This window comes from Copadichromis virginalis, linkage group LG23 (genome assembly GCF_057382275.1).
Source record: "Copadichromis virginalis isolate Kocher_CV1m ecotype Utaka linkage group LG23, C_Virginalis_male_GT1.1, whole genome shotgun sequence".
Lineage (NCBI taxonomy): Eukaryota > Metazoa > Chordata > Actinopteri > Cichliformes > Cichlidae > Copadichromis > Copadichromis virginalis.
Genome location: NC_140639.1, coordinates 38,868,579 through 38,891,776, shown reverse-complemented (window position 1 = coordinate 38,891,776; position 23,198 = coordinate 38,868,579). Strand labels below are relative to the sequence as shown.

Sequence of the window (23,198 nt, the reverse complement as noted above, 5' to 3'; positions counted from 1 at the left end):
TCTGCTCACCCATGACAGTTGTTTTATTTATTGGCTCCACTGCTCACAGCGCTGTCTGTCTGTGTGCGTCTGCAGTGAGCAGTCAGATTCTGGACGTGACACATCCTCCGGAGGGGATCAGCTGTACAGACTCCCACCACCTCCTGGCAGAGATGTACAAAGGGGGCGAATCGATCCGCCGGCTGTCGGACCAGCAGCCACGGTTGTGCAACTCGACCCGAGGCGCTCCCGGCAGAGACCTGGCCTCGTCGCGCCCTATCTTTGCCATGCTCCCCTCCAGACACACCACCCCGAGCGCCGTGTTCCGCCCCACAGGCCCCCGAGCCGCCTTTAAACTCAGAACCGGCAGCGGACACAAAGGGGAGCTGTGCGACTCAGACAGGACTGGCTCATAGCTGCTAAGATCTCAGAGCGGCACACATGGAACGCACATCCAACCACCTGCCTCTGCTGCCTCAGTCTGGACTGTCTCCCAGACGCTGTCCAAATCGAAACATCAAATGTCTGAAGAATGAATGTTCATTTTTATTTTGTTTTAGTTTCTTTTAGCTTTTTTCCCTTTTTTTTCGGCCAACAGGTCTGTGCAGGGTGGAAACCGAGCACCAGTTTGTAACATTTGTCCGTAGCTGCAGAGCTCCGCTCAGCGCCCCACTTCTATTCTTAAACTCGAGTTTGCTGTTCTGAAGTCAAAGTGTTTGGAGACTTTTGGGGTTTGTTTGCCAGCTATCACATTAGTGTGTCTACTGCGGCTGTTTTAATACCAAATTTATTTTTTTTTCTTGCCACTTTTTGAAAATTAGATGATATAATTATGTTTAAATTGAACTGAATGTGTCACGTTGGGTGTTTAAAGGTTCTAGAACGGCACGTAGCAGCATTTGTAGAAGAAACACTGAATCACAGATAAACTACCTGAATTATTTAAAGTCACCATTAAACACCGTGAATGTTGCATTTGCACTGAAGTGATGATCAGAGGTGGAGATTTGACTGGTATCGGACAGAGCCTGGGTTTTTCTTTTATTAACCCTTAATACCTGTTTGTTTGCACTCGACCAGGCCACTTTGTTTTATATATTAAAATGTTTATATGCACAAGAATAATACAATCGAGTTTGTCACTACTTGGCTTAATTTGTTTGGATTTCTGTTTGTGTGACTCATGAGAGGTGTTCTGTGTATGGCGTGGCTTTTCTTCTTCTTTTCTTTCATTTTTTAAAAATTAGATTCTAATAAATGTTTGCACCACAAGTGTTGACTTTTTCCACTAGTTAGCTGCAGTCAGCAATTTCAAGGTCTAATTGAAATGTTTCCTTGGGAGCAAGATGTCGCTTCGGTATGGGAGAGAAGAGCAACAGATGAGGCAACTCTGTGGAAGATGTTGCCATGAGGTTTGTATCTGTGCCTTTTGGGCACTGCGGAGATGTTTGCTCTGCTCTGCAGCCTCATTTCCAGCTGCATGAATGAGCCATTTTGAACGAACGCTCCTCTCAGCCTGGGATGTAGTGAAACAGAGACACCTAGTGGGCAAAGTTCGTTACTGCATTATGAACACTATGGAATTAACGAGTGAAAGTGAAACTAACAGAAAACTGGTTTAGTGGTTACATATTAATGACAGGCGTGTTTAGTGTGGCCGAAAAACGCGGGAGTATCTAACCGTTATGTCGACGCTTCAGTGCTAATGTAGCATAACAAAAGGGTAATGGAGACCGACTCCTGGGAGAACAGCAGGACGGTGGTTGTCTCCGGTGTTCCCAATGTGTTGCCCCCCGGCAGGATAACTGATAAGCTGACCATTCACTTCCAAAGCACCCGGAAGAGTGATGGAGGAGACGTCGAAAAGGTCAAATATCCCACCAACATGGACGGAGTTGCGTTTGTCACTTTTGAAAACGAAGAAGGTAAATTAGCAGGTGGTGGCTAAAGGCAGGCTATAGGCTAACATGTCGCTACTGATAGTGTGTAAAGCTGTGCGTCCTTCAATAAATACATTAATGACAACAAGCAGTTTTTGAGGGTGTCCCCTTCCAACCAACAAAAGCTAATCTGCGTATGAGCAGTTCTTCCAGCGCTCAGTGAGTTAAATGAAGTTGCCCAAAAAGCTGCTCTAAAAAGTTGTCCACTCTTCGCTAATTTAAGCTAAATGTTACTGCAATACTTCACATTTTGATTTCAGTCCGTTTCCAAGTAAACCCAGGGCCAGTATCGCCGACACTTTCAGCCTATACAGGCTGTATGATGATTTATGAGATGACTCATCAGTTTGTAAACAATGAACACTTTTTAATGACCGCTTACTGTGATTTTTACTTTTCACAATAAGTCACCGCATGTAAATGTGCCTGTCTCTGAAGCACTTTAGATTCGGCCCAACTCTTCAAAAAATAGAAAAAGAAAAGAAAAGCAGTCTGTTTTCTTCAATTTATGATTTTTGTGTTCACAGTTCTAAAATAAAAAACAATGTAGCAAACAACATCTTAAAACTTCATAGTGTTGTGACAGCACTCATGTATACAGATATTTTACTACAATAAAGGCCTAAAAGCAACGTACAGTTGAATCTGTATGTACTGTCTTCTATCAAAAATATGAAGTTTATTTCAGTTCAGACACATCATTGCTGCATAACATACAGCCTGTTGTTTAACTCTAAAGCCGGGTGTATTGTTTATTGTACAATGGGATTATTAGAAATTAAAATAGTGCTCCCTGATTGGTGCAGTGTTCCAGTTACCTTAGTCAGACAATACAGTCTGCTTTATGAGTTTGAACATATTCTGTTTTTTTTTAAATAGGAGACTTATTTCCGGAGCTCTGTGAATGTAATAATAAATGACAGACACAAACTAAGGCCACCTTATCCATGTGGAATTGCAAATACCTAAAGGGCTTACACAAACTGTTTCGTCATTGTCAAACATATCTGCTATTTTTCACTATAATTGGTACCCACGGGAACCAATTTCAGTTTCCCCTGAGAACCACTTTTACATTATGCTGAGTGGAAAGGGTAATGTATGAATGAAACATTTGATTTTTGTATGATCTGCAGCTTGGATGTGTGCCTAACTGATGAATGGATTAATCTGATATTATCAAAGTGATGTACTGTTATATAAAAGCTAACATTAGACTGGTAGATAATGAGTCGAGTCAAGCTCTGTGCACTCTGAGTGACAAAAAAAGTGTGCTAGCTTTGTGGGTTCATGAGGCATCATTATAACAATGACCTGGGTAGAGACCACAGCAGAACTGTGCTAACTTTTGGCAGATGCAGCGAGGGTGGTGGAAAAGAAGCAGCATATTATGACAGACAGCCAGTTTCCTGAAGACTTCGTCCTCACTGTGTTTCCCTTCAGCACAGATGTAAGTATCAGTGTGATTTTAAAACACCATGCCTACTTAAGTCACTTGCTTTTGATAAGCTTTTGATTGCAAAATAAAAGTTTCTAATTCAAGTACGTTTCTGTGGTGCAGGTGTTTTTCTACGTCCCAAGCGCTACGGTTGATCTTTCTATATTCGGCGGCAATCGGGACTTGGTGATTGAGAGCCTGCGGTCAGCTCACAGATCGCTGCGTTTTCGTCCTGTGCCCCAGGAGAGGAAAGTCTTCATTGAGGGGCCTTTTGCAGCTGTCCAAGCCCTGAGAGGGGACCTCATTCGCAGAGCCGATGAGCTTCAATCTGCAGTCACAGTCCAAACTGCTGGTATTAACCCAAGAGAAACTGGTCATAATACGAGGTTAATATCTCATCACAAGTATGTCGACTCTGTAAGCCACAGCAGCTCTAAGAGGGAACCCGCAAGCAGCTTATCAACATTATCAACACAGAGCCCAGGTAAGGCAAATGAAATCCAAAGACTTCTCTCAAAGACTCAAAATGCCTCCTTGAGGCAAAAAGTTTCCTCTGAGAGTTTGGCTCCAGGGAGGATTTTGAAAGCACGCATCAATGGAAAGGACAAACTGGAAAGTCAGCCAACAGAACAAAGAAAGGCCAACCACATACAAGTGGTCGAGAAGGAAATCAAAGCATCTTCCTTATCGGGCCTTCCTCAACCAGTATATCGCAATATCAACAACAGAGCCTTATAATGACAGTGCCTCACAAAAACATCCCAGAGCAGGCAAGATTTCAGCCACAGAGATTAGAAGAGAGGGTGATTTGGGGTCTCACCAGAGCAGCATGGGCTGTTTGAAGAATCCAAGCAGCTCAGCAGTGAGAAGTAAGCTCCAGACTGAATTTAAAGATGTCTCAAAAACCTCGGAGAGATATACTGAAGGTCCCGCAGTGGCGTGTGGAGTCTCTCCGGAAGGTCAGGATGATATCTGGGTTGACTCTTACATATTCAGATACATCAAAACATTTCACAAGAAGGAGTTGGGCAGATGCTTTGCGGGCACTGACTTATCTGTCAGGTATGTTGTAGAAACTGACCTCATGCAAATATCGTTGACTGAGCAGCAACGTTCCAAGGTGACCTCAGGAGTCCAGAAAGCCATCCAGAAACTGAAAACTTTGTTTGAGTTTTAGCAATCAATCTTAAGAGTTCATAAGATATTTTACCATGAGGTGGGGCTGTCGGATAAATACCTAATAAATCAGATCTGTGGTGTTTTCAGTTTCCAGTTTGAAGATGTTCTTTACATATTTGAGGACTCCTGCATTAAAGCCATCAGCCCCTCAGTCCCTAGTCTGCTGTTCAATAAGAAAATAAAAGAAGGAATAATTAAATTCAAAGACACTCTTGTAAATTTCAGGCAATCTAGTAGGAATCATGAACGGATGTAGTTTAATCACTGACCACAAGGGGGAGTAGTTTTCTCTTCGCAAACCCTTCCCAACACTGAAATCTATATTTATCTTGTTATTGTTACAGATGCACTGATTGTTGTTTGATACTGACACTGCGAGTTTTCATTTGAGCAGCTAATGATTAGAACTATAGAAATAAATTATACAGTACTGATGCGATATTTCATCAGTACTGTATAATTTGTGTTTTTGCTTTTTCTCTCTGTTTCTATGGTGAAGCTTCCCCTTTGTTTATGGATGGGTTAATAATTAAGCCTTTAAACAGCAATCCAGACTCTCTTCTCATAGCAGTGGGGATAAGTCTTAGTTACCCCTCTTCACATCTTAATTAAAGACAAAACATAGACAAACATCGACAGATGTCAGCCTGTCTCACATGACCAAATCATTTAGTCACATATTATGTGAAATTAAATTAAAACAAAACTGATTTGTCTGTGTGGATTTTCTTGATGATTATTACGTTTTTTATTATTAGCATTTTTAAGCATTATTAGTATTTGAGAATTTACTACAGTGACATCTGTTCTACATTTCTTTGTCTTTAGGATTTTACTACTTCGTGTCCATGAACCCTCGTTTTACTGGAATGCAAGGCCTGCATTGGGCAGCAGGGGGCGGTAGAGTACTTTCATCTATACTGTGGGCTGTGTATAAATAGAGACACTGTAGCTGCCATGACTCGCCTCAATAAAGCAATTATGGAGGCTGGGTTTGGCGAGCAGGGTGCAGATTGGCAGGCGAATGATATCAGTTGGATGTCCCATTATACATCATCTCCCGTCCACACACATACAGAGTGTTACAACACAGTGTTGCACCTTTTCCAAGGAAGTACGCATTACATGTTATGTGTAGAAGGTTTTTTGTTTCTTTTTTTGGTTTGCAATTATTCAGACGAGCTTGCTGCACAGCCTCAATAATTGATTCATTATGTAAAAATAAGCCACATCACCGTAATAAACACACACAAACACAATCAGTCATCTCCCAGACGCACTCACTCTTACTTGTTACCATAGAAACGTAGTGGAAGAGGTTGGCAAGCTGCAACGTTGGGCGTCGTTAAGGGAAGCTCTTGAATACAATGAAAACAACCATGCGGGCGAAGGAATTACATTTCCAACAAAAGAACCCTTCATCAAAGACGAGCAGAAGAGAGGCCACCGCCTGGTAACACCCAGACCTCTCTCCTACCCCTCTGATAGCACATCTTGAACAATTAGCCATCATTGGGGTGGGGGCTGGAGTTATTGTGGTAGAACAGAATGAGTCAACAAGCAGACGGCATGAATTATTTTTCCTGAAATGGTTCCGACTCTGGCCTTTCATCGCACCCACCCTCCTCATTATGCATAAAGTGTAATTAGGTACCAGCATTTTTGAATATATTAAGCATGTGTGACTTTCATGATGGAGGTCAGAAACAGTAGCAGGCCAAAAAAGGAAGCATTAGTGGAAATCTCAAGGACGTTTGCATCAGGAACGAGGTCTTCTGGGCTTCAAACCTGTAATTGGGCCTCTGAACCCTGTGCCTCTGATGAATGTTATTGTTCACACTTCACATTAGAAAATGACTCAAACCACTACAAACGCTGACTGCAAATATATGCAGAATGACCACAAAGCAACCACAAAACAACAACAAACAGACAAAGTGACTATAAAGATAACAACTTCAAGAACAAACCAAGTGACGGACAAAATTACAAAGACAGTTACTACAAAAAGAACAAATAAACTACAAAAGGTTGGAAATCAATTTTTAAATAAGCATAATGATCAGAAAAACTAAAGGAACAAGCAAAGTTACTGGAAAGATCAAACGAAACAAAATTGTAGAAATTACAAAGGCATTCACATTGACTAAAAACAAGCAAAGAGCAAAAAAAAAAAACCACTACAAAGGGCATGCAAAATGGGATCCAAAACAACAGAATAACTAACTCAATTATATACAAAGTTACTACAAAATGAAACAAAACAAATAACCATTCTGATCTAATTATTTGGTTACAAAGAGGCAAAAGATCAGAATATTACAAAAACGTAAAAGTAGCAGAAGACCAGAATTATAGAAAACTACAAAGGCTCAAACAACTACAACAAAAGCAAAATTACTGGAAAGAATGGAAAACACAAACACACAAAATGACTTCAAGAGGACCCAAACAACTGCAAATTGATACGAAATGAAACTCGAAATTATGCAAAAAACAAACAAATAAAACAAGTGAAAGTGTCTAAAAAGGGGGGAAAGGTAATAAAACAACAACAAAAACCTACAAATTACAAAATAAAAACAAATTACTACAAAGAGGTACAAAATGACTACAAAACTAAAATAAAATTATACAAAAGAACTACAAGCACATACCACCAGAGATGGGCAGTAACATGTTAAAGTAATCTGTTACTGTAATCCAATTACTTTAATTCAAGTAACGAGTAAAGTAAGGGATTACTATTGCAAAAAAAGTAATTAGATTACTTAGGGCTGCTCAATTAATCGAATTTTAATCACGATTACGATCTGGGCTTTCAACGATCATTAAAAATGACTGAGCCGATTATTAGCCCCTCCCTCATTTATCCGCGACACCTTAAAGGCCGGTCCATGAAAATATTGTCGGGCATAAACCGGTCCGTGGCGCAAAAAAGGTTGGAGACCGCTGATTAAGAGGACCCGACGGAAGCTCGGAAAGCTAAGCAGAAGTTATTTGGAGAGGAGAGTGACTGCCGTTGGTTGAAAAGAGAGGTAAAAAAAAAAAACTTCAGTGGTGTTGCACACTATTTTATATTCTTTTTTAAAGTCATTGTTAACCCTTTAAAACCGGTCAGAGCAGCACGCTCCGTTTTGTGTAACTATTTTTAAATCCCTGTAGAACCTGAACCGTGTAAGCTAGCGCAATAATTTGTTTTGCATACAAAACCGGAGGAGTTGTACTTACATCTGATGCCATCAGCTTGTCCTCGGTCACGGTTTCCTTCCACATATAGCTTTGCAAAAATTGCATAAAAAGCGCTTGCAGGAACAAAAACATAATATTCCAGAAACACGCTTTGCCAATCCGATCAGCTGTTCGTAACACTTCCCACAGTGAAACAGACGTCAGCGCGAACTATCGCATGTCCGCCATTTCCTGCCCGAAACCAGAAGTGACGTCATTTTCGCGGAAATGTAGTTTTTTACTTGTAGGCCTTAAAAGCCTATACTGGTCATGTTTGACTTTTCTGAATAGTTTCTGGGATGCTTAGAACTCGAATTGCACTGCTGGAAATAGTTTATTTTGATGCACCTGCTGTTTTCTTTGCAAATTTGCATCATAGGATTGTTTTTTTTGTTTTTTTTTTTCCTGCAGTATATAAAAATTGGTGTATCTCCAAAATAAAACTATGAAGACACTCAAAATAAGTTTCCTGTTGTTGTAAACTATTTTTTTGCAACTTTTTTGTATTTAAAGTTTTGAGGGATAACCTCTTAAATTTCTCCAAGTAGAAATATATGTAAAAAAAACAAACAAAAACGATTTTCAATTTTTTTTTGTAGTTTATTGCACTTTTTTGCAATTAATGTACTTACTATGGACTTAATGCATACATATTATTAAAATATGGGCTATAACAGTTGTATAGCAACTTGAAATGCTCCCATAAATGGCACTACAACATGTAAAAAAATAATATAAGCTCTGGCGGACTTGGTTCTATAGTAGGTCTTAAAGGGTTAAATAAATATCGTCAAATAATCGAGATCTCAATTTCAGTGAAAATAATCGTGATTATCATTTTTGCCATAATCGAGCAGCCCTAAGATTACTGTTACTTTCCCGTAAGCACACTGCATTACAGTGTTACTAAACCGTCGTGATTTTGTTTGTGAGTGTCTCATGACAATGACGTACGAGTGTGCGACGCCCGTGGAGGCAACAGATGTGTGCAGATCAACAATGGATAAAACGAACTGTGGGAGCGAGTACGACCATGCAGCATTTAAAGCATGGACGTACTGACATTACTGAGTTTGATTACATAAAAAGTGACAAAAACATTAGCGTTCACTTTACACTCTGCGTGGGAAGAAAACTTCTTTGTACGACGAAAAATGAAACTTTAAATCTGAGCAAGCACCGAGCTCGCTGCCACAGGAATGTGAAATTCACAGAAAAAAAACCCGGATCCTCCCACTGACATGACCGCTGTGGCACTGGGAAAACCTCTTGCTAAACAGGTGACAATAGATTTAAGAGCGGCAGGACTCAGTGCTGCTGAGTCTTTGATTGTGTGGATGCCTTAGACATCCACACTATTGAGTTCCTGTTTCTCTTTATTGTGTGGATGCTTTAAGCATCCACACTATTGAGTTCCTCTTGATACTTCCGTACACTTTTTGGCACTTAACTACTTCCACAATTTTCAGCCGATTTTCACCGTTCAAATTCTAAACTATTCTGCTATTTCTGCTAATGTGTGCTATGTCTTTTGGTATTTTTCACTATTATACTTTTTAAAATATTAAGCTTAATTTGTCACATTGAAATGAATGGGAAACTTCTGCAAAATTTTCTTGTTTTTGAAACTTAACTACTTCCTCATATTTTCACGTAGAACAACCATTCAAACTTTAAAATGTTCTCAAATTATTGGGCTATTCAGGTATAAATCAGCTTTTTCAAATCATTTACTGTTTTACTTTTATGCCTCTTAAAGTTTTCAGTTGCAAAATTGTGATTTTTCACAAAATACATGCGTTGTTATGGTTGCTATGCACTTGGCTTCCAGTGTGCCACTGAAGGTTTTGCAGTCTTCTCTTCATGTCTGAACAACTTCTTGCTACTTGCTCAATTTTCACTCAACTTCCACAAATTATACATCAAAACGTAGGTATTTTTGCTGGCCTTCCGAAAATGTCACTATCATTGTTGTGGGATTTATAGAATTTTGGCAAATCTCCTCAGACCAACACAAAGTCGCAAAACTCTCCATAGAAAGTCAATGGAGAGTTTGTTCAAAATCACCACTTGATTTCTGTAATGAGAGGCATATTCGAATCGTCATATCTCCTTAATGAAGCAAAGTTAAGACATAAGGCTTGTCCCAGTATATCTTCAGACACTCCTGACGCTCACAATTCAAGAATTATTTTCTCACCTATTACCGTTCTGAAATGAGTTAGACTTGTTTGAGGGTAGGAAATTCGTCCTTCGCTCAGATTTCTTCAGATTTCAAACTCTGGAAATGAGGCACTTTTTTCTCTCATCATATCTTTTTAATGGATTTCCACAGAGACCTGAAAATTTCCATGATTGTTCACCAAAGCCTGCTGTCTCTTACGGTGAAAGAATGATATTGATACTCCAAATAGATTTAGAATTACCAAAGGTTGTTTGAGAGCAAGTCAAGGCAGTTTTTGCTTCGCCTCTACTCAGTTACAGTGTATTACAAGTCATATATCTTTAATAATTTATATTTTATCTCTGAATTATGAAGACCTGAAGATTCCCCCATCTCTTCTGAACAAAACGATGTCTGAATGACCGTTCTAGCCCCTACGGTTAGGAAATTATGGCCATTTGTTCGAGGGGAATCCTGAATGTCAGAAATACACTGAAGAAAACTCACACCTCTCTCTGTCTCTGTGTGTGTAAGGGCTGACTACAGCAGGTGCAGCTAATTTAACTGACCTACATATACCAAGCCCAGACTCTCCACAGCTCCTGTTCCCTTTACTGTCTGTGTATGTGTGTCTGTGTATCAATATTTCTCCTATGTTTAGGTATTACTCCTCAATCATAGTATTTCTGCTAAAGCAAAGTACTTCTACTACATCTTAGTACTTCTGCTAAATCATAGTATTTCTGCTAAATCATAGTATTTTTGCAAAATCATGGTATTTGTGCAAAATCATGGTTTTGGGGCTAAATCATAATATTTCTGTTATTTTATAATATATGTGCTGAATATATTATATGTGCCAAATCATAGTATTTATCCCAAATTATAGTATTTATGCCAAATTATAGTATTTGTACTGAAACATAGTACTTCTGCCCAATCATAGTATTTGTACCCAATCATAGTATTTCTGCTAAATCATAGCATGTGTGCCAAATCATGGTATTTATGTAAAAACATAGTATGTCTGCAAAACCATAGTATATCTCTTATGTTATAGTATTACTACTAAGGCATAGTATTTCTGCCAAATCATAGTATTTGTACTAAATCATAGTACTTGTGCCAAATCATAGTATTTGTTGCACATCAGTATTGGAACCAAAACAGTATTTGTCCGAAAGCATCGTATTTGTATGGAGTCATAGTTTTTCTTCTAAATCATAGTATCTCAATCAAATCTCAGTAGTTGTGTTAAAACGCAGTATTATTGCCAAATCACAGTATTTCTGCCAAATCATAGTATTTGTACCCAATCATAGTATTTGTGCCATGTCATCGTATTTGTGCCGAATCATGGTATTTTTGCCAAATCGTGGTATTTGTGCCCAATTAATAATTCTGTTATATTATAGTATTACTACTAAGTCGTAGAATATCTGTTATGTTATAGTGTATCTGCGGAATATAGTATGTGTGCCAAATCATAGTATTTATACCAAATCACAGTATTTGTGCTAAAACATAGTATTTCTGCCATATTGTGGTATTTGTGCAAGAACATTGAACTGTTATGTTATAGTATTACTACTAAGTCATAGTATTTCTGCGTTGTTATAGTATTTGTGCTAAAACGTAGTATCTCTGCCAAGTCATAGAATTACTGCAATTTCATAGTTTTTTTAGGAAATCTGTTATGTTATAGTATTACTACTAAGTCATAGTATTTCTGCCAAATCATAGTATTTGTGTGAATTTGTATACTGTAATATCACTGTATTATGTAGTAGCTAAGTAGGGGGCTGACTGTTTACTAAGTGCATCAGTGTAAATAGGTCATCTCTTGTGTTGGAGTGCCCTCTTGTGGCGCCTTTTGGGTAGTGCCTTAGTAAACGTGAACCCTGTAAGAAGTGGTATCATATGAGAACCGGTTTGGCGCAGTGAGATGAGTATGAGATGAAATTCTGCTGATTTACCTCTTTTCTGCCCAAATTCTGCTGATTCACCTCTTTTCTGCAACATTTTCAGCCTTTCCACCTCTTATCAGCACAATTCTCAGCAGCTTCCGCTCATTTCAGCACAATTGTCAGTCTCTCCACCTCTTCTTTGTGAGAAAATGTTTGGCTCAGTGAGCTAAATAACCGCCCTTAGACCAGAAGGGCCAGGTTCGAATCTTGCTCAGGGCAATGTTTTTTTTTTTTGTTTTTTTTTTTCAACTTTTTCAGCTTTTTTCTGCAGACATCTTCAGCGTTAAGGCATCCACACAGCATTTTCGCAGGAAATGCAAATTTTTCTAGTTTGATTTAGTTTTTGCTGTTTTACTTGCTAATTTCACCAGAATTGTCAGTCTATCCACCTCTATTTGTTAGAAGGAGATTGGCGCACTGAGGTGAGACGCTCCCTTTAGATCAGAAGGGCCAGGTTCGAATCCTTCTCAGGGCAATGTTTTTTTTGTTTTTGTTTTTTCAACTTTTTCAGCTTTTTTCAGCCGACATCTTCAGCGTTAAGGCATCCACACAGCATTTTCGCAGGAAATGCAAATTTTTCTAGTTTGATTTAGTTTTTGCTGTTTTACTTGCATCTGTTTGAAAGAGTGAGTGTAAACACACAAAGCTTTGTTTTATTTTATATGCTGGAATATACAGAAAATAGGTTTAAATGTTAAACAAATTTCTTCCAGTCAGACACTGTTGCATATAATTATATTTTTGCTTAATTCAATGTGCATAAAGTTAAAAGATTAAAACTAATAAAACACGTTTTTTTAAAAGAGACTTTTTCATTTGATTCAATTTTATATGATGGATTATGCAGAAAAAATTGAATTGGGCTTAAAGGTCCGTTGCTTTGTTCAGGTTGTATATCATGTTTTTAAAAAGTAACTAATTGCTTTTGAAAATAAGTAATTAGTAAAGTGAAAGGATTACCTTCTTGGAGGAGTAATTAGTAAATAATTACTATTTTCAAGTAACTTGACCAACACTGCATACCACAACTACAAAGATACAAATGGTCACCAAACAACTATAAAAACATACAAATCAAATACAATAAATAAATAAACAAATAGCAACAACAACAAAAGAAACAGCCTAAAAGGGTAAATTACTACAGAGATACCAAAATAGCGCAAACAGAAAAAATGACAAATGAACTACAGAAAATAGCAAAATGCTACAAAACCTGTTTAAAGAGACTCAAAACAGCTACAAGAAAATGCAAAATTACTTTAAAAAAACAAAACAAGGCCCCAAAAATCCAGAGAACATTTCAACTATGGGTAAAGTATCGCAAGAGAAGAGTAAGAGCCTTTGTCTGTTCTCAGAGTTCTCCAAATCCTCTGTGGATCGGATGTTACCTATCAGCACACGACTATTCGCTGTTTTAATTTAAAGTGTGTATTTTTGTGCGGTTGTGCTCAGGCGCACACATCATGGAGGTCAAAGGTCAGAGAGAGAAGCAGCAGGCCTCTACATCATTCCTTTTCCACAGTTTGGAATAGAGCTTCAGGTGATGGATAGCATTCTTCAGGCAATGTGTGTGTGTGCACGTCACAGTCACAAATTACGTCTTAATGACTCTCTTTACAGATCATCACTCTGCCCGGGAGAAGGGAAGCAGGCGGGGATATGAGTCGCCCCCCCCCCTGCTGCTCTGCCTAAATGCAGTAGTGCATGGGTATTAGCAAGCTGTGATGGAAGAGCCTTGTAGGAGAAATTGGGGGCAGCAGACCAGGAAAATGGTTTGTGTGTTATCCGTGGAGAAAAGGACAAATGGTGTTTAATTGGTCTGACAACATATGACCCACAATGTAAGCATAGTGAATCACCGTGGAATTTTGCAGTTGGTACGCAAGTGTGACTGACAGTCAATGTTTAACATGCATCTCCTCCATTGCATTCATTATGGTGTTATTAACCGTCTCGTATATCTTTATTTCAGTTATTTACTTCTTTTCAATATTTGGGAGCCATACTTTAAGAATAAAAATATTAACATCACTTTCAAAGAGTAAGAAGTTGATAGCATTAGGACTATCACTACATCACATTTGTACTACACATAGAGCCCAAAAGAATTCACAGACATTTCAAATATCATTGCAGGATTGAAACAGAAGTTGGAAACAATAACACCACCAGTCTTTTTTTATATTTATTGTGTGTTCTCTTTTTCCTTTTTGGCAAATAAATTATACTCACACGTGTGCAGGGAGTTCAAGAATGAATCTAACCAACCGCTTTTTGTAGTTTTGCCTCTGTACAGCACTACACTAAATTTTAAATCAGACAACCAAGAGGAGATTAAAGTATGAATTGTTGGAATCGACTGTAGGGGTCTTTAGAGGAAAAACTACAAAACATGTGCAATTGTCCAAATTCCTGTCTGTTGCTAATTATGTCATTTTTTCTTTTCATTTTATGGCAAGTAACAACAAGCCTAAATATGCTAAATCCTACTTTATTGGACTTTACTTTCTTAACATTATTCTAAAGAGATGTAGAAATTACTTTTATGTTCATTACACAAAAGCATAAGAGCGCTTTGGTGATATGCAGACTGTGTCCAGGACACAAGCAACTGCATTATGTTGCTAACACAACTTTGACTCTTTGCAAACATCTGAATAGATGTTAGGGCAAAGCTAGCCAAGGACCCAGAGTCACATTAAAGCTGAGTCTATCCTGACCCCAGCCCAGCAGCCAGACCCTGATGTTCATCAGGTAACAAAGGCAGCCTCCATTTCTACCTGTACATGATGATCTCCGATCCTTGAGCTAATTTTCACCGTTATTTTGTGTTGTCGGCTTTATGTTCATACACTGAAGCTTGTGTCAAATGTTAAGTTTAAGATCTAATGTGTATCTAGAGCCATAATGGCTGTGACTCCTGCTTCCATTCTTGACGCTAAGCTAATGATTGTTCGAACAGTAATTAACACTCAGACACGAGCATTGTACCAGTCTTCTCAGCTAACTGTCAGCAAGAAAGTTCATGTTGCAAACTAGAAAAATATAAATAACCTTATCTGAAAATATGTCATATGTGTTAGTTTCCAGGGTTCATCACTAAACTTTCATGTTCTGTGTTTTCAAGGTGCTGACTCCCTGTAGTCACAATAATCCTGTTGGATGCTGCCGTCACTAAAAAACAGAAACAAAAAAAAACTACTCAGAATTCGAAACATTCACCATATTTTCTGGACTTACTGCAAACTGTGAGCAAATCAGTTTTCAGGTCACTTGGGTGCCTTAGGCCAGACACCCTCAGAGGAGACTGATCTTTTCATACACCGATGATTTCATTATACTTTAGCATAATTCAGTTTCATTCAGTCTGTGTCTGAGTCATTAAGAACACAGTCATTCATTGTTTTTCCATAAAAACTAGCGTCCATGCCTCACCCCTGTGTTAAACTTACTAAAAATGAACTAAAACAGAAAACCTGGTATTAACTGAGCATCACACACCACTACCTTGTCTAAAGTATTACTTGATGCGACTTCTTAAACCTGAACCTTTCAGACACTTTACTTTCAGTTTTACTTCTAAATATTACTGATTTATTTGCAACATGTCCAACCATAGCTGTTATGGCAATTTTGCTGTTTATTTTCACCACTTTCTTTTAGCACCGTGTTACAAACCTGTGAAAATCAGACTGTTGCACTAAATCAGAATTGTCCTCTGACTACAACACATCATCTGCTCTGTCTTCTTCCTTCCTCACATCTCGACTCCCCAGCTGTTCGCCCTCACTTACGAGCCGATCCAGGAAGAGTGAGTGTAATTATCAGCCTCTCCTCTGACCATTTCAAAAGCTCGCAGTTAGTCGGGTGTGAAGAAGAAATGTGATTGCCTGTTAAATTTTGACACCGCAGGCTGCAAACGCTCAACACACGGATGCCACATGTGGACCTTTCTTAATTTAGAATGACAACTTTTCACTTATTCGAAGATGGAGGACAATCGAGGCTGAAGCTGACATGTCTTTGGCAGGTCCGTCAAAGAAATGCAAAAACGAATAAAAGCTGCTCTGTAAATGTTTTATTTCATGCCCTGCTTTGATGGTGATTAGATAGAATTAACTATCAGGTGAAATTTAGTATGAGCTGTTTATTTTTCTCCTGTATTCCGATGAGTTAACCTTTGTCTCCTTTCCAAGATGGCAATACTCAGTTCATTCAAAGAAACTTGACCAAAAGCAGGCAATAATAGCTTTTTTGTATAATTCATGCTGGAGTGTAAACATTTTTTTTTTATTACAAATGAGATTTTTAGTTCCCGAACATCACTTTTTAGCTACACAGAGACCAAGACCTTTGATATTTTGAAAAAGTATTTTTGTCCTCAGGATTATTATTTTTTATTCATTTATTTATTTCTTTTAAAAACAGACTTGACAGTACTTGAATAGGAGGGTTATTAGTTTTTAGTTAATGCTAGCAAATGTGGTTAGCAAGTTGCATCAATATGCAAAACAAAGACTTAATTACTTAGTCCTACATAACAGGCTAATAAAATACTCAGAAAATTCTTGAATGGCCAAATTAGCCTACTTTCTACTCAAATCTTTTATATACCAGGGTATAAACATGCTAGTTTCAAAGCTAAAGTTGGTCATTTTAGCATGGGAGTCTGTGGGGTTGACCTGCTTTTGGAGAGAGCCTCGTGTGGCCAATGGAGGAACTGCAGTTTTCGGCACTTTTTCATGTTGGGTTCGTTTTTTTGATTTTACATCCCCAAAGGTTGTGGCTGGGTCCTAACTAGAGATGGCACGATACCACTTTTTTATGTCCGATACCGATACCGATATCATAAATTTGGATATCTGCCGATACCGATATGAATCCGATATAGTGTTTTTTAATCAACAAAACTGTTTTTTAAATATCTTGCTGCATTTTGTATAAGTTCATACTCAAGTTTAAAACAACAACTACACTAAAGCTATTCTGTTATACCTGTATGCAAAAAAAAATATTTCATAGTTCAGCAATACTGATCAATCTAATAAACTTACAGTTTTTTACAGACGCTAGGACACATTTCCCAATACTTAGGTCACTTTTGCAAAACTCTTCACACAATCCTCCTAACTGACCGTCAGCTTGGCAAAGCAGTTCATTTCACATTCAAAATGCACTACAACTACCAAAACACTTCATTCAGGTCTCAAATAAACTCATTCTTCCAGAACACTAGCAAAGGTTGACAGCCGACAAACACACTTTGTCACCCACAAAACAATGACCTAAAAAACACTAACAACATGTAGCATTACACAGTGTTTTCTTGTGTAAAACAAGGACACATCTCTGTTTATAATTTCAATATATGTTACTGGAATGAATCAGACATCATGCAGAATTCGTTAATATTTGTTTATGTATTTTTATTTTTTTGCACTAAGTAATCCCAAAATACAAGAATTTGTATACACACCATCCACTGATACACATACAATAGTAATGCTAATCTACTCGGTCTTCTCCATTTGGCCACAGGTTCTCATCCACATCACATCTCATGTCATCTAGGGCAATACACCTAGGAAAGAATCTTCTGGCATGCCAGAATTGAAGGAGTTGAAAAATTGAAGGAGTAACACCTGTGTAGATGTTCATCTACAATGAGAATAAGCTGTGGCTGGTTAAACTGCATTTTTAGATTTAAAATATGTTTCAATAAAATATTGCTGTTGGATTTTGCTGTCTTTTCAAGTTTTGCATTGTGTTATTGTTTTGGCCATAAGTTTAACAGTTTTGAAAACAGTATGTAAGCACATGCAAAATGTCCTGTACGTACAAAGATTTTTGGCAGTTGTTGTGTCTGAGTGAGAAGATGATTCATGAAATTTGAGAGATGTAGTCATTGAATGCATTTTGTGCCAAAACAATGATAACTGGTCCTCAGTTTAGCCCACATAGACTTCTGTTGTGCTCACTGTGTGAGGGGTTTTGCAAACGTGACCTAAGTATTGAGAAATGTGTCCTAGCGTCTGTAAAAAACTGTAAACCTGCACCATCCTCCCTATTCTGGTATTTTAAAGAGTACTTAGCGTAAATATTAAGCAACCTAACTAATAGGGTTCCAACTCCCAGCAACAAAAATAAATAAATAAAAACTGGGGAACCACCCCTCACACTCCACCTCATGATGCTTAATCGACGTAATCAACCTTAATTTGATGCAGTGTGAAAAAAAATGCACAGAAATCAATTATTTTTCAAGAAATATTAAATAGATTCAACACCTTTCTTCAACAAAATTGCAGACTGCACAGATGGTACCTTCCCAAAGGAAAAAGTACTATAGCTTACTAGGGTATATATATTATACTTAATAGTTACTATATACAGTAATGGACTTCTATTCATTTTGCATCAAATTAAAACTTTGGGTGTCAGATAATTATTTATTAAAAGCTCGACATTTTAAATGAGAATAAGAAAGAAAAGTATGTCTTTGTGCCCCCTTTTCCCTGTTAATGCCCTATCGGCCCCCCTGGCTAAACTTTGCTAGATCCGCCCCTGCACAGTTACAGCCGTCAGCTACGTAGAAAAAGATCCTGGTGTAGAAAGTAATATTAAATACATTCTAACAACAGCTGATCAAGCTTAAACGTGCTGCTGTTGTTCAGCCGCTGGTTTCCTCTTTCTGGTGCGAAGTGGGCCAAAAGCAAACTAGAGACACGGACTCCCGACAGAAAAGCCGATCAGCTGATCATTAAGCAGTTTCATGATTGAAGTAGCAGCAAGAAGAAGCAGTCGCTCCATATATCGCTTGTTAAGCTTAACGCAGGAATGCTTTACAAACATTCAGAGATGGACTTACACACTTGCTTTACTTCTCTCGGGATAACTTTGTCGGAGATGAAATGCCGGGTTGCTAGCGAAGCTCCAAATGCTATCCAGACCACCGACAGGTCCCGCATGCCACAGCCGCTCTATCACGTGATGCATACTGCTCCGACGTGCTAACGTTCTGAGGTGAGTTACGGCGTGTGGCAAGTTTTGTGAGGTGCTTTCGTGATATTTAATGGATCGGATTACATTTTTTATTTTTCTCCGATATCCGATCCAGTAATTTAGGTCAGTATCGGACCGATACCGATACGTAATATCGGATCGGTCCATCTCTAGTCCTAACCACCTGAATTTTATTTGAATAGAACTTTAATGAGCTTACCTAGCAAGTTACCAATTTATCTTTTACATAATGCTTTGTTAAATGACACGATGTAAAAAATACTTGTTAGTTGGAAACTCAGCAAAGCTGCCAAGTCACCAAAATGAATTTGACATTTTAAAACAGACAACATGTTAGTTTGTCTCTTTGGAGACAGAAATCATATTCTGATCATATAATGATTGTGAAGAAAACTGGCCCATTTAATGGGTTAAACAGTTCACTTTCTGCAGTCATCATCTGCAGCTGCTCCAAAATGATTGCTTGTGCTACCATGTGGGAGATCTCAGTTAGATGCCTCATCTCTCAGCTCCATTAACAGACAAAAGGTACCAGGCATCAGAGGGAAGCGTATTTCTCAGGTGGCACAACGTGGCATCGTGTGATTTGTGGGTCTATAGATTAGTGGGGGCACTCTGTCTTGTTTTAAAGTGTATGTGGCTGTGCCCCGGAGGTCACGATTTTTCAGAAACAGGTCTGATAGTTCACATTTATGTGAAAGCCCCTGTATGGTTTAATGGCCTGGACATTTTTAAAATTGATCCCACCACAGAAAAGGCATCAGTTAGGTCCAACCCTTCCAATACAGATGCTGCACAGACCATGATAGGCTCCAAGGGTGGTAATAAAATTTGTGGCATTGTGAAGAGCCAGACCGTGTAATCGCTTTTAATTACAGTGTAGAAAGAACTGCAATGAACTGGACCCCAAAAATGAGAACATTTCACTGTCTATGCCACCCGAAATGAAAATCCAAGAGGTCTCCTTTGATAATTTAAAGATTTACATAACTATACAGACAGCAGATTATGTAAAATGAATCCATGTATAATTAATTAATGTCCATTGCCCTGATTCTTTCTACCCACACCAGAGCTATCAAACAGTTTTGGGTTCCTCTGTATTAGAAAGACAATGAATAAATGGATAAGAGAGAGGTGACACCTTATGAGAAAAGGCTGTGGATACATCAGGAGCCTGAAGCAGTAGGAGATGTCAGCATGGGCGTGTTTGCTCCCGCAGGTGTGTGCGAGACAGAGAGAGATGAGAGCATTTGTATTCAGCAGGCATCAGAGATCAGTGGGGAAGATATATGGCACTTGCACATGCGAAATGTAAAGCTTAGACAAAGGACCAAGATTTATCGAAAGTCCACCTCAAGAGAAAACAAATCAGATAAACTAATATGACAGTGAGGTGAAATGTGGTCATAACAACAGGAGAGATGACAGCTAAATATACCAAGATATAAGCTTTTTATATTATTTGATCCTAAAATTCATGGCTTTTTTAAAAAAAATCACCATCACAATAATAATTTTGCAGGAGTTTTCTTACTTGTAATGAAAGCCAATGATTCCCACAGTTAATTGGTTGTGTATTTTACACTAATATTGTCTATCAATCAAATTCAGTTCAATTCAGTTTTATTTCTACAGCACCAAATCACGACAATCGTCATCTCAAGACCCAACAATAATAGAGAGATGACCCCAACAATTAGACAACCACTATGTGCAAGCACTGGAGACAGTGGGAAGGAAAAACTACTGTTTAACAGGAAGAAACCAGCAGCAGAGCCAGGGTCAGGGAGCCACCATTTGCAGTGAATGGTAGGGGGTGAGGGGAGGGAGATAGGAGAAAAAACAGTCTGTGGAAGAGAAACAGAGATTAATAATAACTAATGATTAAATGCAGACTGGTATGTAAACGCAAACAAAAAAACTAAACAAAATGTCAAGAAGAACGCTGCAAAGCATTATGGGAAGCTCCCAGCAGCCTAGGTCTTTTGCAGCCTAACTAAACGAGCGTTCAGGGTCACCAGATCCAGCCCTAACTTTATAAATAGGAACATTTTAAACCTAATCTTAAAAGTAAAGAGTAGGTCTGTCTCCTGAATCCAAACTGGGAGCTGGTTCCTACAAAGAGGGGCACGAAAGCTGAAGGCTCTGCTTTAAAATATCCAAAGAGCCGCAAATAAATGTGGTTTACTTGTGATACGGTGCTACGGGGTCTTTAAAATAAAATGAGGCTGATTATTCAAGATCTTGTTTGTGAGGGGAAGACTTTTAAATTCAATTCTGGATTTAACAGTAAGCCAGTATGTGAGAAATATGGTCTCAGTACTCTGACAAGAGCATTTTGGAACAACTGAATGTTTTCGGGGAGTTTTGTTATCTATCATGCACAAAAACTGGTTTCTTATTATCATTAAACTCAGGTACTTCATCATTATTTGCAGAGCTGCCATCATCTAAAGCTTCCAATATCAAGAGAAATGCTGTTCTACACGAAAACTGACAGCCAGCTGCTGCACCATCATGTTACTGTGACAATACCTTAATTAAAAACAAGACTTCAGTATTATGCCTAAAATCAAATGGCAAAACCCCCCAGCATAACCCACTGGCATCTAGCATTCTGCTGTACAGTATACCTTTTTCAGATCGCACTTGGACTCCAATGTATATAAAAAATATTCCAACTCCTAAGAAGCTGACCCCGTCCACGCTGCCTAACCTCAAAAGGGGAGAAAGCACACTGGTTTGATTAGCCTCACTCAAGTCTTTAAAGTCCCCTGGAAATGTCAGCAAAATCATCAAAAGCTCTCGTCTCCTTCATAAAGCCTTGATCAAAGGCATTCTCGACATACTGCGCCCTCTATGTTGTTAGCTCACGGGCAAAATGTCTACATCTGCACAACATTATTGGTTTTATGGGAGTTTTATAAGTGGAGACAAACCAAAACCAGGAGAGACAAGTGACATTTCCCCCTCTTAGCTGCACCCTCAGCCCACCAACTCTCTGCTGCATTCACAGATTTGTCACATGTACTCTGTGTGATATCACCCTTGTTTTACAAGGAATTCCACTCTTAGCTCCAGTTGCCTCCCACATATTACATTACATTACTTGTTGAGCATTTTGGCTTGTAGGGTTGTGTATCCCCCCCCCCCCCCTTCCTGATTTCTTAGGGTTTCTTTTGCATATTTGTCACATATGTTTCAGATCATTGAACAAATTGTAATATTAGCCTAAAGTAAGTAGAATTGATTAAAAATACAGTTTTTAAAGGATAATTATATTTATTAAGGGAAAAAAGTTATTCACACCTACCTAATAACTGCAATCAAGTGTTTGCATTGACTGGCAATGAGACTTTTACGTCGCTGATGGGCAGACATTCTCTGTCATGATTTAATGGTAGAGAGCAGAATTCATGGTGCCATAAATTACAGTGTGTCGTCCAGGTCCTGACGCAGGAAAGCAGCCCAGACCATCACGCTACCACCACCATGTTTGACTGTTGGTATGATGCTCTTTTTATTACATGCTGTTTAGCTTTATGTCAGATGTAACGGGACTCAAACCTTCCAAAAAGTCCAAACAATATTTTCCCAAAAGTCTTGGGGATGATCAAGACCTTTTTTGGTAAATGTGAAACAAGTCTTCGTTTGTGTTGGTCAGTGGTTTTCACCTTGGAACTCTTTCACGGATGCCATTTTTGCCCAGTCTCTTTCTTATTGTTGACAACTGAGCTTAAGTGAGGCAAGTGAGGTCTGCAGTTCTTTAGATGTTGCTCTGGGTTCTTTTGTGACCTCCTGGATGAGTCGTCGATGCTCTCTTGGAGGGATTTTAGTAGGCTGGCCACTCCTTTGGAGGTTCATCCTTGTTCCAAGTTTTCTCCATTTATGGATCATGGTTCTAACCATAGTTCACTGAAGACCCAAAGCCTTAGGAATGTTTTTGTAACCCTTTCCAGACTGACAGGCATCAAATACTTTGTTGACTTTAGTGGCTTCTTTAGATATGCTGTGTGAAATCTTTTAGTCTTTTAGGTCTGTCAGGAATAAGGTGCTGCTAGTGAAACTAAACTCAACCCCCCCCCCCCCACACACACACACACACAAAAAAAAAGCACTGGGGTTAACACAGTTAATTCATGATTTCACAAGGGGGCAATTACCTTTATACAAAGGGCCAGGTATGTTTGGAAAGCTTTCTCCCTTAATAAATGAAATCATCATTTACAAACTGCAGTTTGTATTTACTAATTTGGTTGCTGATCTGCAAC

The 23,198-nt window shown here is 38.6% G+C and overlaps 2 protein-coding genes across 9 annotated transcripts in view; both read left to right on the top strand.

Annotated features, from left to right (window-relative positions):
* Window positions 1–1,124, top strand: part of LOC146681592 (R3H domain-containing protein 1-like) — a 52,212-nt gene extending 51,088 nt beyond the window's left edge. For 7 of the 8 annotated variants that reach the window (XM_085447656.1, XM_085447658.1, XM_085447655.1 and 4 more), the window contains one exon: window positions 76–1,124. In XM_085447656.1, coding sequence (XP_085303782.1) covers window positions 76–395 — 320 coding nt within the window. In that variant the 3' untranslated portion in view covers window positions 396–1,124. The remainder of the gene's footprint in view (window positions 1–75) is intronic. The other variant, XM_085447662.1, reaches the window with a different exon arrangement.
* Window positions 1,125–1,310: 186 nt separating this feature from the next.
* LOC146681591 (RNA-binding protein 43-like) lies at window positions 1,311–4,264 on the top strand. The gene is made up of 3 exons (XM_085447665.1): window positions 1,311–1,904; window positions 3,275–3,369; window positions 3,481–4,264. Exons 1-3 carry the CDS (start codon window positions 1,706–1,708, stop codon window positions 4,093–4,095), a joined length of 909 nt encoding a protein of 302 aa, XP_085303791.1. The 5' UTR covers window positions 1,311–1,705; the 3' UTR covers window positions 4,096–4,264.
* Window positions 4,265–23,198: the final 18,934 nt, after the last annotated feature.

What these genes read in the sequence shown, in the direction of transcription:
- LOC146681591 (XM_085447665.1), top strand. Translation starts at nt 1,706, where the DNA reads ATGGAGACCGACTCCTGGGAGAACAGCAGGACGGTGGTTGTCTCCGGT. An exon ending in CACTTTTGAAAACGAAGAAG is followed by an intron (nt 1,905 to 3,274) that starts GTAAATTAGCAG and finishes AACTTTTGGCAG; the next exon opens with ATGCAGCGAGGGTGGTGGAA. An exon ending in TGTTTCCCTTCAGCACAGAT is followed by an intron (nt 3,370 to 3,480) that starts GTAAGTATCAGT and finishes TCTGTGGTGCAG; the next exon opens with GTGTTTTTCTACGTCCCAAG.